The following is a 14,985-nucleotide window of genomic DNA, read 5'->3' as shown; positions in this document are numbered from 1 at the left end:
AGATTTGGGGGTTCAACCAGGGTCTGCGTGATTCCCAGCTTCTCATTTCTGAACCACTTTATAGACTTTGGGAAGTGAAGGGCCGAGATTACGTAGGCATTTGCACGAAAAATCTCGTATAATTACAGTAGAAATTATACACAAGAAAGGCAGGGTAAGCTGGCTTTCCTTTGAAAAAGTGTTTGAGATTTAAATTGAATAACTTTGCTCCGATCATGGACATGATACCTAAACATGCAAAGGAATACACTTTTTTTATTCTTTAAGAAAAGTCAAGGATAGCGATTTCAGGAAACATTGCATAGATGACAGTATCTCTGTGTTTGTTTTCCTTCTTCCAGTCTAGGTTATTATCTCAGGATATTCGTTGTTTTAAATTTCCTCTAGTGGTTTTCAGAATTTCAAATAAACCTTTTCTTTAACCCGTAAAGAAATAAACAGAATAATAATCGGGTTGAAATTATAAGAAAACATTAATTATAACTATGAACTAATAGTTATAACTAATCTATGACAGTTTCAGTTCAGTTCAGTTCAGTCACTCAGTCCGACTCTTTGCAACCCCATGAATTGCAGCACGCCAGGCCTCCCTATCCATCACCAACTCCCGGAGTTCACCCAAAATCGGTGATGCCATCCAGCCATCTCATCCTCTGTCGTCCCCTATTCCTCCTGCCCCCAATCCCTCCCAGCATCAGAGTTTTTTCCAATGAGTCAGCTCTTCGCATGAGGTGCCCATTAGGACATAACTAATCTATTATAGTTTAGGACAGGGGTGCCTGTTGTACTACTGTTCATGGGGTCTCAAAGAGTGGGACATGAATGAGCAACTGAAGAACAACATAACTATGAAAGGAAAGTGTCCCATTATTCAAATCTGCCTCCGGGATAAAACTGATTTTTTGTTCCTATTTGAATTGATCAAGTAACTAGACCATTTAGTCTTAATTCAGTTTAGTTCAGTTCAGTCGCTCAGTCGTGTCTGACTCTTTGCCACCCCATGAATTGCAGCACGCCAGGCCTCCCTGTCCATCACCAACTCCCGGAGTTCACCCAAACTCATGTCCATCGAGTCGGTGATGCCACCCAGCCATCTCATCCTCTGTCATCCCCTTCTCCTCCTGCCCCCAATCCCTCCCAGCATCAGGGTCTTTTCCAATGAGTCAACTCTTCACATGAGGTGGCCAAAGTATTGGAGTTTCAGCTTCAGCATCAGTCCTTCCAATGAACACCCAGGACTGATCTCCTTTAGGATGGACTGGTTGGATCTCCTTGCAGTCCAAGGGACTCTCAAGAGTCTTCTCCAACACCATAGTTCAAAAGCATCAATTCTTCGGCGCTCAGCTTTCTTCACAGTCCAACTCTCACATCCATACATGACCACTGGAAAAACCATAGCCTGGACTAGACGGACCTTTGTTGGCAAAGTAATGTCTCTGCTTTTGAATATGCTATCTAGGTTGGTCATAACTTTTCTTCCAAGGAGTAAGCGTCTTTTAATTTCGTGGCTGCAGTCACCATCTGCAGTGATTTTGGAGCCCAAAAAGATAAAGTCTGACGCTGTTTCCACTGTTTTCTCATCTATTTCCCATGAAGTGATGGGACCAGATGCCATGATGTTCGTTTTCTGAATGTTGAGCTTTAAGCCAGCTTTTTCACTCTCCTCTTTCACTTTCATCAAGAGGCTTTTTAGTTCCTTTTCACTTTCTGCCATAAGGGTGGTGTCATCGGCATATCTGAGGTTATTGATATTTCTCTTGGCAATCTTGAGTCCAGGTTGTGCTTCTTCCAGCCCAGCGTTTCTCATGATGTATTCTGCATATAAGTTAAATAAGCAGGGTGACAATATACAGCCTTGACGAACTCCTTTTCCTATTTGGAACCAGTCTGTTGTTCCATGTCTAGTTCTAACTGTTGCTTCCTGACCTGCATACAGATTTCTCAAGAGACAGGTCAGGTGGTCTGGTATTCCCATCTCTTTCAGAATTTTCCACAGTTTATTGTGATCCACACAGTCAAAGACTTTGGCTTTAGTCTTAATTAGTGGGTAATAACTAGGAAGGTACATTCATGAAATACATATTTTAAACAATATACACTTTAGCATTATTTAATGGCAACTTCCAAAATAAATCTTGTTTACCTTCTGAAAAAAGTCACTGCTTATGACTCCTCTGAAGTAGACATTCTCAGTCTCTTTCTTTTTCAGTTTGTTTCAGGATAATTTGCTTTTAAAGTACTCCAGTTAGAAGTGGTTAGAGCAGGTGTTATGTTTAAAATATTTATTTATTTGTTTATTATTTATTTATTTGGCTTTGACGGATTTTAGTTGCAGCATATGAGATATAGTTCCCCTACCAGGGATCGAACCCAGGTCTCCTCCATTGGGAATGCACACTCTTAGTCACTGGCCCACCAAGGAAGTCCTGGAGCAGCTGTGTCATTATTCATTCCCTTTTCCCAGCATACATGCCTCCATGTCCCCAGATGTAGCCCCTATCATGACTCCTGTGGCAGCCACTTCTTGCTTTTCCATAGATTTTCACTGTCATTGTATGTGAAGTTGCACTTTCTAGCTTGGCTTGTTTTGAACTTTGTGCACATGGAATTGTACTAAGTTCTCCCTTGTATTTTGCTTCATTACTCAACATTGTTTTTATGGTTGATCCTAGTTATTGCTTGTAATTAGTTGCTTGTTGTTCCATTGTAAGGGTATACCACAATTTATCTACTGTGCTGTTGGTGAACGGTACAGTTTCTACAGTTTTTGGTAAATATGAACAGCACTGCTGTGAATTTTCTTCCACATGTACCCATGATAATCTTTTGAAGTGAGCTAGTTAGTAAGGTGGGCTTCTCTGGTGGCTCAGTGGTAAAGAACCCGCCTGCCAATGCAGGAGATGTGGGTTTGCTCCCTGGGTTGGAAAGATCCCCTGGAGAAGGAAACGGTAACGCACTCCAGTATTCTTGCCTGGGAAATCTCATGGACAGAGGCACCTGGCTGGTCACAGTCCGTGGGTCGCAGAGTCAGATATGACTTAGCAACTGAAGAGCAAACAAAGTAAGGTAGTTCTGTTTGTCTTAGTTATGTTGTTAACATCAATCTACATTATTAAATTCTTTTGGTTCAGAAAAGCCTCTTGACAACAAGAGGAAATGACAAATGATACTCCTCCTAAGGCCACTGTTTTAAGCTCCTTAAACAAATCAGGTTATTTCTTTACAGTAAGGTCTGGATTGGAGAGAAATGAGGAGCTTGGGTTTGGATGGAATGACTGGAGAGATTATTTCTTTTTAAGAAAAGTTATCAAGTGACCTTACTATTTCGTTTGAAGTGAATGCCTAAAACATTTATTCACTTATTTTTATTATAAATACAGAATCTACCTCAAAATTATTCATAAAATTTTATGTGGTTTTCTATGTCCTCTGTTAGTGAAGCTATTCCTACTTACCTCAAAGTGTCTTTTAACCTAAACTTTTGGAGACAATTTTCTTCAAAGAAAACGAGTTGACCTTTTGTGGAACCAGATTTCAGAATCCCATATAGGATAACTCCAGTGTTTTCAATTATTCAATCAAAATATTTAATAGACTTTTGTTGAACACATAGTATATGCCTGATATTTTGCTCAACGCTGATGAATACATTTTAAATGCAACTGACTTTATTTATTTATTTTAAAATTTTATTTATTTTTAAATGTACTCTTGGCTGTGCTGGGTCTTCGTTGCTTTGTGGGCTTTCCTCTGGTTGCTGTGATTAGGGGCTGCTCTTAGTTGTGTGAGGGCTTCTCTTTGTGGAGCACAGGCTCTAGCGTGCACGGCCTCAGTAGTTGCAGCACATGGCCTCAGTAGTTGTGGCTCCTGGGCTCTAGAGCACAGGCTCAATAGTGGTGGTGCACAGGCTTAGTTGCTTCGTGGCACGTGGGACTCTTTCCAGACCAGGGATTGAACCCATGTCTCCTGCGTTGGCAGGTGGATTCTTTACCACTGAGTCACCAGTGAAGCCCCTGATGATTCTTTTTTTTTTTTTTTTTTGCTGATGATTCTTTTTAACACGTGATCTTAACTCCTGTATCACTGAAAAATTAAAATTCTGCCAGGCAGGAACTTCAAATTTCTACCCCTTCTTATTTAAATCTTCACTTGACCTTGCTTTTTTCTGTTTTGTTTCAAAGGACAGTGCACACCCCTTACCTGGTTTTCTCTTATTAACTCAGTGTCCTTTCTTTATTAACCCATATCTTAGGAATCTTTGTTGTGTTTATACTGTAAGAATTCTTATCCTAGAGTACAAGAACTTTGGGGAATTCTTGAACCCCTTGGAATGCTTTGTAAATTTTGTATGTGTTTGCATTTTCCTGAGGTCAGGACTCAGGTGCATGTAAATTGCTTCAGTCATGTTCAACTATTTGCAACCACATGGACTGTAGCCCGCCAGGGTCCTCTGTCCATGGGATTCTCTGGGCAAGAATACTGGAGTAGATTACCATGCCCTTCTCCAGGGGATCTTCCCAATCAAGGGATCAAACCTGCATCTCTTAAGTCTCCTGCAATGGCAGGCAGATTCTTTACCACTCACGCCACATGGGAAGTCCTAGGACCCAGGGCTTTGCTTATTCCTGAAAGGGGTCCTTGACATACAGGAAATTAAGAAACAAGTTTTTCTCCCCTTGCATTGGCCCTTCAAGCTTTCTCTACCTCTTTTCTCACAATCACGCTTTGTAAAAGAAGTCTACATTTTCTGTTTCTTTTTCTTTACTACTCCTTCGTTTGTTAGTCCTCCTACCATTGAAACTACCTTATTTGAATCATCAAAATTGATTATTTGGGAATGGTTTTTTTGAGTACCATTGAAACTACCTTATTTGAATCATCAAAATTGATTATTTGGGAATGGTTTTTTTGAGTACCATTGAAACTACCTTATTTGAATCATCAAAATTGATTATTTGGGAATGGTTTTTTGTGCGAGGCATTCCTCTAGACATTAGGGACATAACAGTGACCAGACAAGTGCCTAGAATACTTGGAGCTTAATTCTGGTAGAAGGTGACAGACAGTAAACAAATGAAGGTATAAATGATATAATTTCAAATCGTGCTAAGTGTGAATAACCTAATAGAGTAAATAGGAGAGAGGGTACCTTAGGTAAAAAAAAAATCAGGAAAGGCCCTTTGAATATTTGAGCTGAAGAGCTGAGGGTAAGAAGTAGCCATTCATACAAAGGACTGGGGAAGAAAATGTTCTCAACAGAGGGAAATCAAGGGAGGAGGCCCCGAAGTAGAAACAGATTGGCATGATAAAGGAACAGGAGGAAAATCAGTAAAGCTGGTGGGTGAACAAACGAGAGAGTAGGGGCTCTGCTCTGGCATGTGAGGGCAGTGTCCAGATCAGTCAGGCCTTAAAAAGTTTGGTTTTTATTCTGATTACAGTGGGGAGCCATTGGGGTGTTTTTGCGCAGGATCTCATTATTTTAAAGTGATTGTTTTGATTTAAGTTTGGAAAACAGGTCGCAGGGAGCAATAGTGGAAGCAAAAAGATCGGTTAGGAGACTACTTCAGTAATCCATGTGGGAGATGATGCTGATTTGAACCAATAAGGAGGCAATAATTAAAATGTACAGAAGTGGACGGATTGAGGATATATTTTGGAGATACATCCAAAAGGGCTTGTTGATGGATTTGAAGAGGTTCAGGGAAAAAGGAAACAAGGACAACTCCTCGGTTTTTTAGCTCAGTCACTGTACAAACGGCAGTGCCATTTGACACGGGAAGGACCAGGAAGGGACACGGTGGAGGCAGGGTTGAGAGCAGGAGTGCAGGCGGGGAAATTAAGAGGTCTGTCTTAACATGCTGAAGTTGGGATGACAGTGGATGTCCAACAAACCCAACACACGGTGTTAGGAGCTTCAGTAGGAATACGGTCATAGTTGGAGGGAAAGTGGAAAACATGTGCTGAGTCTTTTGGGGGAAAGCGAAAAAGTGAAAGTTAATCATTCAGTCATGTCCAGTTCTTTGCAACCCATGTTCCTCTGTCCATTGAATTCTCCAGGTAAGAATATTGGAGTCAGTAGCCATTTCCTTCTCCAGGGGATTGTCGCGATCCAGGGATTGAACCTGGGTCTTCTGCACTGCAGGCAGATTCTTTACTGTCTGAACCACCAGGAGTCAGAAATACTTTTTTTGTAGTCCTGTATTGCCTTGCATAGGCTTCCCTGATAGCTCATTTGGTAAAGAATCCACCTGCAATGCAAGAGACCTGGGTTTGATCCCTGGGTTGGGAAGATCCCCTGGAGAAGGGAAAGGCTACCCACTCCAGTATTCTGGCCTGGAGAATTCTATGGACTGTATAGTCCATGGAGTCAAAAATAGTCAGACACAACTGAGTGACTTTCACTTTCACTTTTCATTCCCTTGTGTACATGTATGTGCATTTCTCTCAGATGATACTAATTATGCTATACTGTAATTTCCAGTTTATTTGTTCTGGATTCTCTAGATTCATTGTGGGTTGAAATTGTAAGTTTTTGTTTTCCATCTGTCTAGCCCCCAAACTTAATATAGTTCATCCTTTCCTGAAAGTGAATGTCGCTCAGTCGTGTCCAACTTTTTGCAACCCCATGGACTATACAGTCCATCAAATTCTCCAGGCCAGAATACTGGAGTGAGTAGCCTTTCCCTTCTCCACGGGATCTTTCCAACCCAGGGATCAAAACCAGGTCTCCCACATTGCAGATGGATTCTTTACCAGCTAAGCCACAAGGGTGTTTATAAATTTGTTTGATAAGTGAATAAAGGTCACAGTCTGATAGTATGAGCTGAAATGGTGATGGTCATGGTGGAAGGCAGGTGTTTGACAGAGATTTTCCTGAAGAGATCAGTAGGAAATGATGGCCAATTAAATAAGTTGAGTGTTGAGAGAAATTATTAATAATAGTAATTGTAAATAATAATTTATATAACAATTATAAATAACAATAATATTTCAGATCAGATCAGATCAGTTGCTCAGTCGTGTCCGACTCTTTGCGACCCCATGAATCGCAGCACACCAGGCCTCCCTGTCCATCACCAACTCCCGGAGTTCACCCAGACTCACGTCCATCGAGTCAGTGATGCCATCCAGCCATCTCATCCTCTGTCGTCCCCTTCTCCTCTTGCCCCCAATCCCTCCCAGCATCAGAGTCTTTTCCAATGAGTCAACTCTTCGCATGAGGTGGCCAAAGTACTGGAGTTTCAGCTTTAGCATCATTCCTTCCAAAGAAATCCCAGGGCTGATCTCCTTCAGAACGGACTGGTTGGATCTCCTTGCAGTCCAAGGGACTCTCAAGAGTCTTCTCCAACACCACAGTTCAAAAGCATCAATTCTTCGGCGCTCAGCCTTCTTCACAGTCCAACTCTCATGACCCAGGAAAAACCATAGCCTTGACTAGACAAACCTTTGTTGGCAAAGTAATGTCTCTGCTTTTGAATATGCTATCTAGGTTGGTCATAACTTTCCTTCCAAGGAGTAAGCGTCTTTTAATTTCATGGCTGCAGTCACAATAATATTTAGTAGTTATTATTTATTGCCAAGCCCTATTCTAAGTGCTTTACATAAAATAAATCCTCACAACAACTCTGTGAAGCAAGTACTGTTATCATTCCTATTTTGTTTTATGCTTTAGATACTTATTTGTTTATTTTGCTGCTCTGGCTCTTAGTTGTGGCATGCAGAATCTTTCAGTGCAACATGTGAACTCTTAGTTGTGGCATGTGGCATCTAGTTCCCTCACCAGGGATTGAACCCACTCCCACTGCATTGGGAGCACAGTGTTAGCCACTGAACCAGCAGGGAAGTCACTGTCATCCCTATTTTAGAGATAAAGAAGCTGGGGCCAGAGTAGTAATTTGCCCACGGTCATGCAGCTGACAAGGGGCAAAACTGACCTCATGAACCGAAGCAGACTGATGCTACAGAGCATGCTCTTAACGACGGTGCTGTGTTGCTTCCCCAGTGAGAAGGATTGCGATTCTAGCTTGGGTGACAATTGCTGCTCGAAAAGTACTCTGTACTTTACTTACATGCCTTCTCTGACCTCTGTTCCATCCAGAGGTCATGGGAAGGTGGAAGATATTCAGGTGGACCAAGGTGGAAAAACTGGCAGGCCAGGCATGGCCATTTCAGATAGACTGATTTCTCTCCCTCTTTATTGCTTTCAAAGCTAGTGCAGGGAAAGCAGCAACTCTAATATGATGGCTCACAGTTGTCAGGTAAACTCTTGGTCTCTATACTTTTAATTTCTAGACCTGACTGATAGTAAACTTGACTGTTCATCTTACCAAAAGAAGAGGGAAGCTTCCTTTTTTTAAATTAATTTTTATTGGAGTATAGTTGCTTTACAGTGTTGTGTTTCTTGCTGTATAGCAAAGTGAATCAGTCATATGTATACGTATATCCCCTCTTTTTTAGATTTCCTTCCCATTTAGGCCATCACAGAGCACTGAGTAGAGTGCCCTGTGCTGTACAATTGGTTCTTATTAATTATCTGTTGATATTTTGTACATAGTTGTGTATATATGTCAGTTCCAACTCCCAATTCCGCCCTTCCACCCTGGGAAAGTTCCCTTTTGTCTGCTTTAGTACACTGCTTCATTATCAAGCTCTACAAATTTATATTGACACCTTCCTGTTATCCAAAGAACTCAGTGCAGATTTTATGGGCATACAGAGAGCTCTAGCATATTGCTTGTTCTTAAGATACTAATCAAATCTCTTATGATTATACAGTGGAAGTGAGAAATAGATTTAAGGGAATAGATCTGATAGACAGAGTGTGTGATGAATTATGGAGGGAGGTTTGTGATATTGTACAGGAGACAGGGATCAAGACCATTCCCAAGAAAAAGAAATGCAAAAAAGCAAAATGGCTGTCTGAAGAGGCCTTACAAATAGCTGAGAAAAGAAGAGAAGCAAAAAGCAAAGGAGAAAAGGAAAGATATACCCATTTGAATGTGGAGTTCCAGAGAATAGTGAGGAGAGATAAGAAAGCCTTCCTCAGCTATCAGTACGAAGAAATAGAGGAAAACAATAGAATTGGAAAGACTAGAGATCTCCTCAAGAAAATTAGAGATGCCAAGGAGACATTTCATGCAAAGATGGACTCAATAAAGGACAGAAATTGTATGGACCTAACAGAAGCAGAAGATATTAAGAAGAGGTGGCATGAATACACAGAAGAACTGTACAAAACAGATCTTCATGACCCAGATAATCACGATGGTGTGATCACTCACCTAGAGCCAGACATCCTGGAATGTGAAGTCAAGTGGGCCTTAGGAAGCTGACTATGAACAAAGCTAGTGGAGGTGATGGAATTCCAATTGAGCTATTTCAAAGCCTGGAAGATGATGCTGTGAAAGTGCTGCACTCAATAAGCCAGCAAATTTGGAAAACTCAGCAGTGGCCACAGAACTGGAAAAGGTCAATTTCTATTCCAATCCCAAAGAAAGGCAATGCCAAAGAATGCTCAAACTACCACACAATTGCACTCATCTCACATGCTAGTAAAGTAATGCTCAAAATTCTCCAAGCCAGGCTTCAACAGTACATGAACCATGAACTTCCAGATGTTCAAGCTGGTTTTGGAAGAGGGCAGAGGAACCGTAGATCAAATTGCCAATATCCGCTAGATCATTGAAAAAGCAGGAGAGTTCCAGAAAAACATCTATTTCTGTTTTATTGAGTATGTCAAAGCCTTTGACTGTGTGGGTCACAATAAACTGTGGAAAATTCTGAAAGAGATGGGAATACCAGACCACCTTACCTGCTTCCTGAGAAATCTGTACACAGGTCAGGAAGCAACAGTTAGAACTGGACATGGAACAACAGACTGGTTCCAAATAGGAAAAGGAGTATGTCAAAGCTGTATATTATCACCTTGCTTATTTAACTTACATGCATCATAAGAAATGCTGGGCTGGATGAAGCACAAACTGGGATCAAGATTGCTGGGAGAAATATCAATAACTTCAGATATGCAGATGACACCACCCTTATGGCAGAAAGTGAAGAGGAACTAAAGAGCCTCTTGATGAAAGTGAAAGAGGAGAGTGAAAAAAAATTGGCTTAAAACTCAACATTCAGAAAATGAAGATCATGGCATCTGGTCCCACCACTTCATGGCAAATAGATGAGAAACAATGGAAACAGTGACATACTTTATTTTTGGGGCTCCAAAATCACTGCAGATGGTGACTGCAGCCACGAAATTAAAAGACGCTTACTCATTGGAAGAAAAGTTATGACCAACCTAGACAGTATATTAAAAAGCAGAGATATTACTTTGCCAACAAAGGTCTGTCTAGTCAAGGCTATGGTTTTTCTAGTCGTCATGTATGGATGTGAGTTAGACTATAATGAAAGCTGAGCACTGAAAAATTGATGCTTTTGAACTGTGGTGTTAGAGAAGACTCTTGAGAGTCCCTTGGACTGCAAGGAGATCCAACCAGTACATCCTCAAGCAGATCAGTCCTGAATATTCATGGAAGGACTGATGTTGAAGCTGAAACTCCAGTACTTTGGCCACATGATATGAAGAACTGAATCACTAGAAAAGACCCTGATACTGGGAAAGATTGATGGCGGGAGGAGAAGGGAACGGCAGAGAATGAGATGTTTGGATGGCATCACCAACTCAATGAGCATGAGTTTGAGTAAACTTCGGTAGTTGGTGATGGACAGGGAGGCCTGGCGTGCTACAGTCTATGGGGTCGCAAAGAATCGGACACGAATGAGCAACTGAACTAAACGAACTGAAACATACTAATAACTATGTAAGGAGGACCACGGAAAATGCATAGCTACATAAATTGTTGTATTACGAGTATCTTGGATGTCTCAATGAAGAGGTGATCACTGTTTGACAGAGAAGACAGAGAAAGCCTCCTGGTGAATTTGGAATTCAAGCCTTAGAATGCCGGGAGCCACCGCAGGAGATCCCACCCATGACAAGGTCATGAGGAAGAGACCTGACAGGCAAGGCAGATCAGGACCCTGGACCTGCTCGAGCATCTACCCCGAAACCAAAATCTGTCTGTCTACTGTTTACTATATTATGTTTTTCACCAACTCTTCTGACATTAGCAGGGGGCTATCCCTGACCACCTTTCTCTGAAGAAAATCAACTTAGGGCTCTAATTAATAAGTCTCCTGGACATGAAAGGAGTATTTCAATTCAAATCCCTCTGATTAGCATTCTAGCTTGCTTGACAGGTTTATCCATACTCTTAACACTAACGCACATGAATATTCACAACTTCCCAACCATGAAAGGCTCGGGAAGCCTAAACATTCTAAAAGTCCTAGTGGGCATAGAGCCCTTTAAGGGGTGAAAAATTATTAGAATAGTACTGGTAAAGGGCTTCATTATTGGGACAATGCTTGCTGCCAAGTTTCTGTATCTCTTGTCCATTGTGCACCTGCGAGTGCGTTAGTTAATGTAGTTGAAATGTAAGAAAAACAAGCAGTAGCCTTGGTATTAACCACATCAGACCTTTGAGCTAATAAGTTCTTTCTTTGTTGTGACCCACTGCACCTTTGCTCCGTGAGAATGTAACTGTTTAGTACTTTCTGAGGCTGACACAGATTAGAAATATAAAGAAAAAACACTTCAAGGGAAAACAAGTTTTCTGGTTGATCAACCTTTATCAAAAAAGGGTCATAAAATGTCAACAGGCCTCCAGGCCAGAAGATAATGTACATAGCAAAAAACCCTTGTTTATGGAAAGGCATACAGAAAAAAATCCTGGTTTTGATAAGGGCAAAACTGCTGGAGTGTTTGGGCTGACTCTGCATGACCTTGCATCTTTCATTTCCCTCTATGTACAAGTCAGGGTATAAAAGCTCCTTTTGAAAATAAAGTTACAGGCCTCGCTCACCAAAGCTTGGCCTCCCCGTGTCATTCATTCGCCGACGCCGTCCATCCTGAGGGTACCCTTGGATCCTGCTGGGGCTGGACCCAGCATTAGAAGTTTCTTTTACTTTGGTGGAGAAAAGGGTGAGGGCAGGGCTCATGAGCAGAAGATAATATGGGGGCATCCCTGACGGTCCTGTGGCTAAGACTTCATGCTTTTAATGCAGAGGACCCAGATTCGATCCCTGGTCAGGGAATTAAATCTCACTTAGTGCGACTAAGAGTTCTCATGCCACTCTTTTTTTTCAGTATTTATTGGAGTATAGTTGCTTTACAGTGTTCTGTTAGTTTCTGATGTACAGCAATGTGAATCAGCCAAATGTATATATATATCCCCTCTTTGTCACTGAATAGAGTTCCCTGTGCTATAGAGTAGGTATACAGTAGGTTCCTATACAGCAGGTTCTCATTAATTATCTATCTTATTCATGGGATCAATAGTGTATGTATGGTTTACTTGATAAGTCATGTCCCACTCTCATGACCCCATGGACTGTAGCCTGCCAGACTCCTCTGTTCATAGGATTTTCCAGGCAAGAATACTGGAGTGGGTTGCCACACTGCAGGCAGATTCTTTACTGACTGAGCTCGCAGGGAAACCCCAGTGTATATATGTCAGTCCCAATCTCCCAATTCATTCCACCCCTCATTTACCCCTTTGTTCTCTACGCCTGTGTCTCTGTTTCTGCTTTACAAATAGGTTCATCTGTATGAGAAGCTTTTTCTTTTTCATGTTTTATTTATTTTTATTTTTCAGTTGTGCAACTTGTGGGCTTGCAGAATCTTAGCTCCCTGGCCAGGGATTGAATCCGAGCCCCTTGGTTGGAAATAAGCACTTGTAACCACTGGATCACCAGAAAATTCCCGCTGAGCAGTTTCTTGAAATGCAATATTTCAGATCGACTGTGAATTAAAAAAAAAAAAAATCTGCATTTTAACAAGATTCCCAAATTATTCACGTTTACTAAAATTTGAAAAGTAGTGAGGAGTCATTTGATTGTTATGCTGAGTTGCATGTTTATAACTAAGGATATGTTTTCAACAGAAACTATGTAAGAAATGGTGGTTAGGATTTCAGCCTAACCCATACAGGCCTGAAACGATTCATAATTAGAAACGCTGTGTGGAGTCTAATGCTTACGTTCTAGGACAGGCAGGAACTGCTGGACTGGAGAACAGAAAAAGCAGATTCGTGTCTTGGTTAGAGAAAGGGAAAAAGCAAAATAAACATATCAGACTGCTATGGGCTGGTTTGCACAGGGTGTGACACAAGTTCAGTGACTGGGGATACGGATCCCGTAATTTCCCAAGAACTAGGTTCTGGAGCTCAGCATCTGTGTTGCTTTGCTTGTAGCAAATTCTGTCTTAACATAATGGCAGCCTTGATTGAGAGAACAGATTATTTCCATAAATTATACAGGTTCTAAGATACATAGTCAAGTGAAAAAAAGCACCTGCAGAGTAGTATGTATAGTATGCATGTGTGCATTCCAAGTCACTTCATGGTGTCTGCCTGACCCTTTATGACCCTGTGGACTGTGGCCTGCCAGGCTTCTCTGTCCATGGGATTCTCCAGGCAGGAACACTGGAGTGGGTTGCCATGCCCTCCTCCAGGGAATCTTTCTGACCCAGGGATCGAACCCACATCTCTTATGTCTCCTGTATTGGCAGGCGGATTCTTTACCACTAGTGCCACGTGGGAAATCCCATGTGTAGTATGCTAAAGGGGAAAATCTTTAACACTTGTTGTTTTGCCCATGTGCAAATATGTATGCAGAAAAATTCCTAGAAATGGAATTATTTGTACAGAAGCTGTGTAGATTTGTAATGTTGCTAGATTTTACCCAGTTGTTTCCATAAATATCGTATCTATTTACACTGCTACTAGTGATATTTGAGAATGTTAAGTTATATAACCAACTTTATGATCTTTGCCAATGCGGTGGTTAAAAAATGGTATTTCAGTGTTGTTTTAATTTGTATCCCTCTAAATGGTGAGATTAAATATCTTGAAATGTATTTAAAAGTCATTTCTGTGAAATATCCTGGTGCATGGGTGCATGCTCAGTCGTGTCCAACTCTTTTGACCCCATGAACTGTAGCCTGCCAGGCTCCTCTGTCCATGGGATTTCCCAGGTAAGAATACTGGAGTGGGATGCCATTTCCTCCTCCAGGGGATCTTCCTGACACAGGGATTGAACCAGGGTCTCCTGCAATGCAGGTGGATTCTTCACCACTGAGCCACCTGGGAAGCCCCTTATTCTTGGCCAGTTTTATATTACAGTATTTCTTTTCCTTTTTTTATTTATAGGAATTATTTACATATTAGGGAAGTTAGCCCTTTGTGATATGGGTAGCAAATCTTTTTGTTAATACACAAAAACAGCAATGAACAGGTAGCTAGTGGCTGCTGTATTGAATATCATAGGCCTGGAAGTTGACCATTGCTGCTGACCCTAAGGAAATGGCAACCCACTCCAGTGTTCTTGCCTGGAGAATCCCAGGGACAGGGGTGCCTGGTGGGCTGCCGTCTATGGGGTTGCACAGAGTCGGACACAACCTATGGGGTCGCATAGAGTTGGACATGACTGATGTGACTTAGCAGCAGCAGCCTGTTTCCTTATATACAGTGGGGTATGTGTTTTTTAAAAATTGTGTTCAAGATTGTAGTTCCATATATAGAAAACACATGGAAAAAGTTTTGTAATGTAGTTTTAAGAAACTAAAACTTGATGAAGTCCTTTTACCTGGTGGAACAAGGTTAAAAACATTTTTTTAATTGAATGTTACTAATTTTCAAAATTTTAATTGTTATGGGAAATCACATGGCTGTTTTAAAGCTAAATGTCTCTGTATTATTCTCATTCTTTCCACCAGGTTACCACCAAAGAACATGATTTTGGTCTAGGGGCTCCAGTTTCTGAAGCTGAAAAATACCAGAATATTCTCCAGCTAGAGCAAGAAGTGAGAAATCAAGACAAATTCATCTCTACACTGAAATTACAGGTTACACTTAGTTTCTGTGC

The 14,985-nt window shown here is 41.2% G+C and overlaps 1 protein-coding gene across 3 annotated transcripts in view; it reads left to right on the top strand.

Moving 5' to 3' along the window:
• The window catches only part of TSGA10 (testis specific 10), a 90,797-nt gene that overhangs the window by 750 nt on the left and 75,062 nt on the right, over positions 1-14,985 (top strand). For all 3 annotated transcript variants that reach the window (XM_061431635.1, XM_061431633.1, XM_061431634.1), the window contains exon 2: positions 14,837-14,965. Coding sequence is in view for 2 of the 3 variants with exons in the window: in XM_061431633.1 (XP_061287617.1) it covers positions 14,837-14,965 (129 nt within the window). In the remaining variant the exon portion in view is untranslated. The remainder of the gene's footprint in view (positions 1-14,836; positions 14,966-14,985) is intronic.

The sequence above is a fragment of the Bos javanicus genome, chromosome 11, assembly GCF_032452875.1.
Source record: "Bos javanicus breed banteng chromosome 11, ARS-OSU_banteng_1.0, whole genome shotgun sequence".
Classification (NCBI taxonomy): Eukaryota; Metazoa; Chordata; class Mammalia; order Artiodactyla; family Bovidae; genus Bos; species Bos javanicus.
Note: the sequence above shows the minus strand (reverse complement) of the source record. Positions and strands in the feature narration are given on the sequence as shown.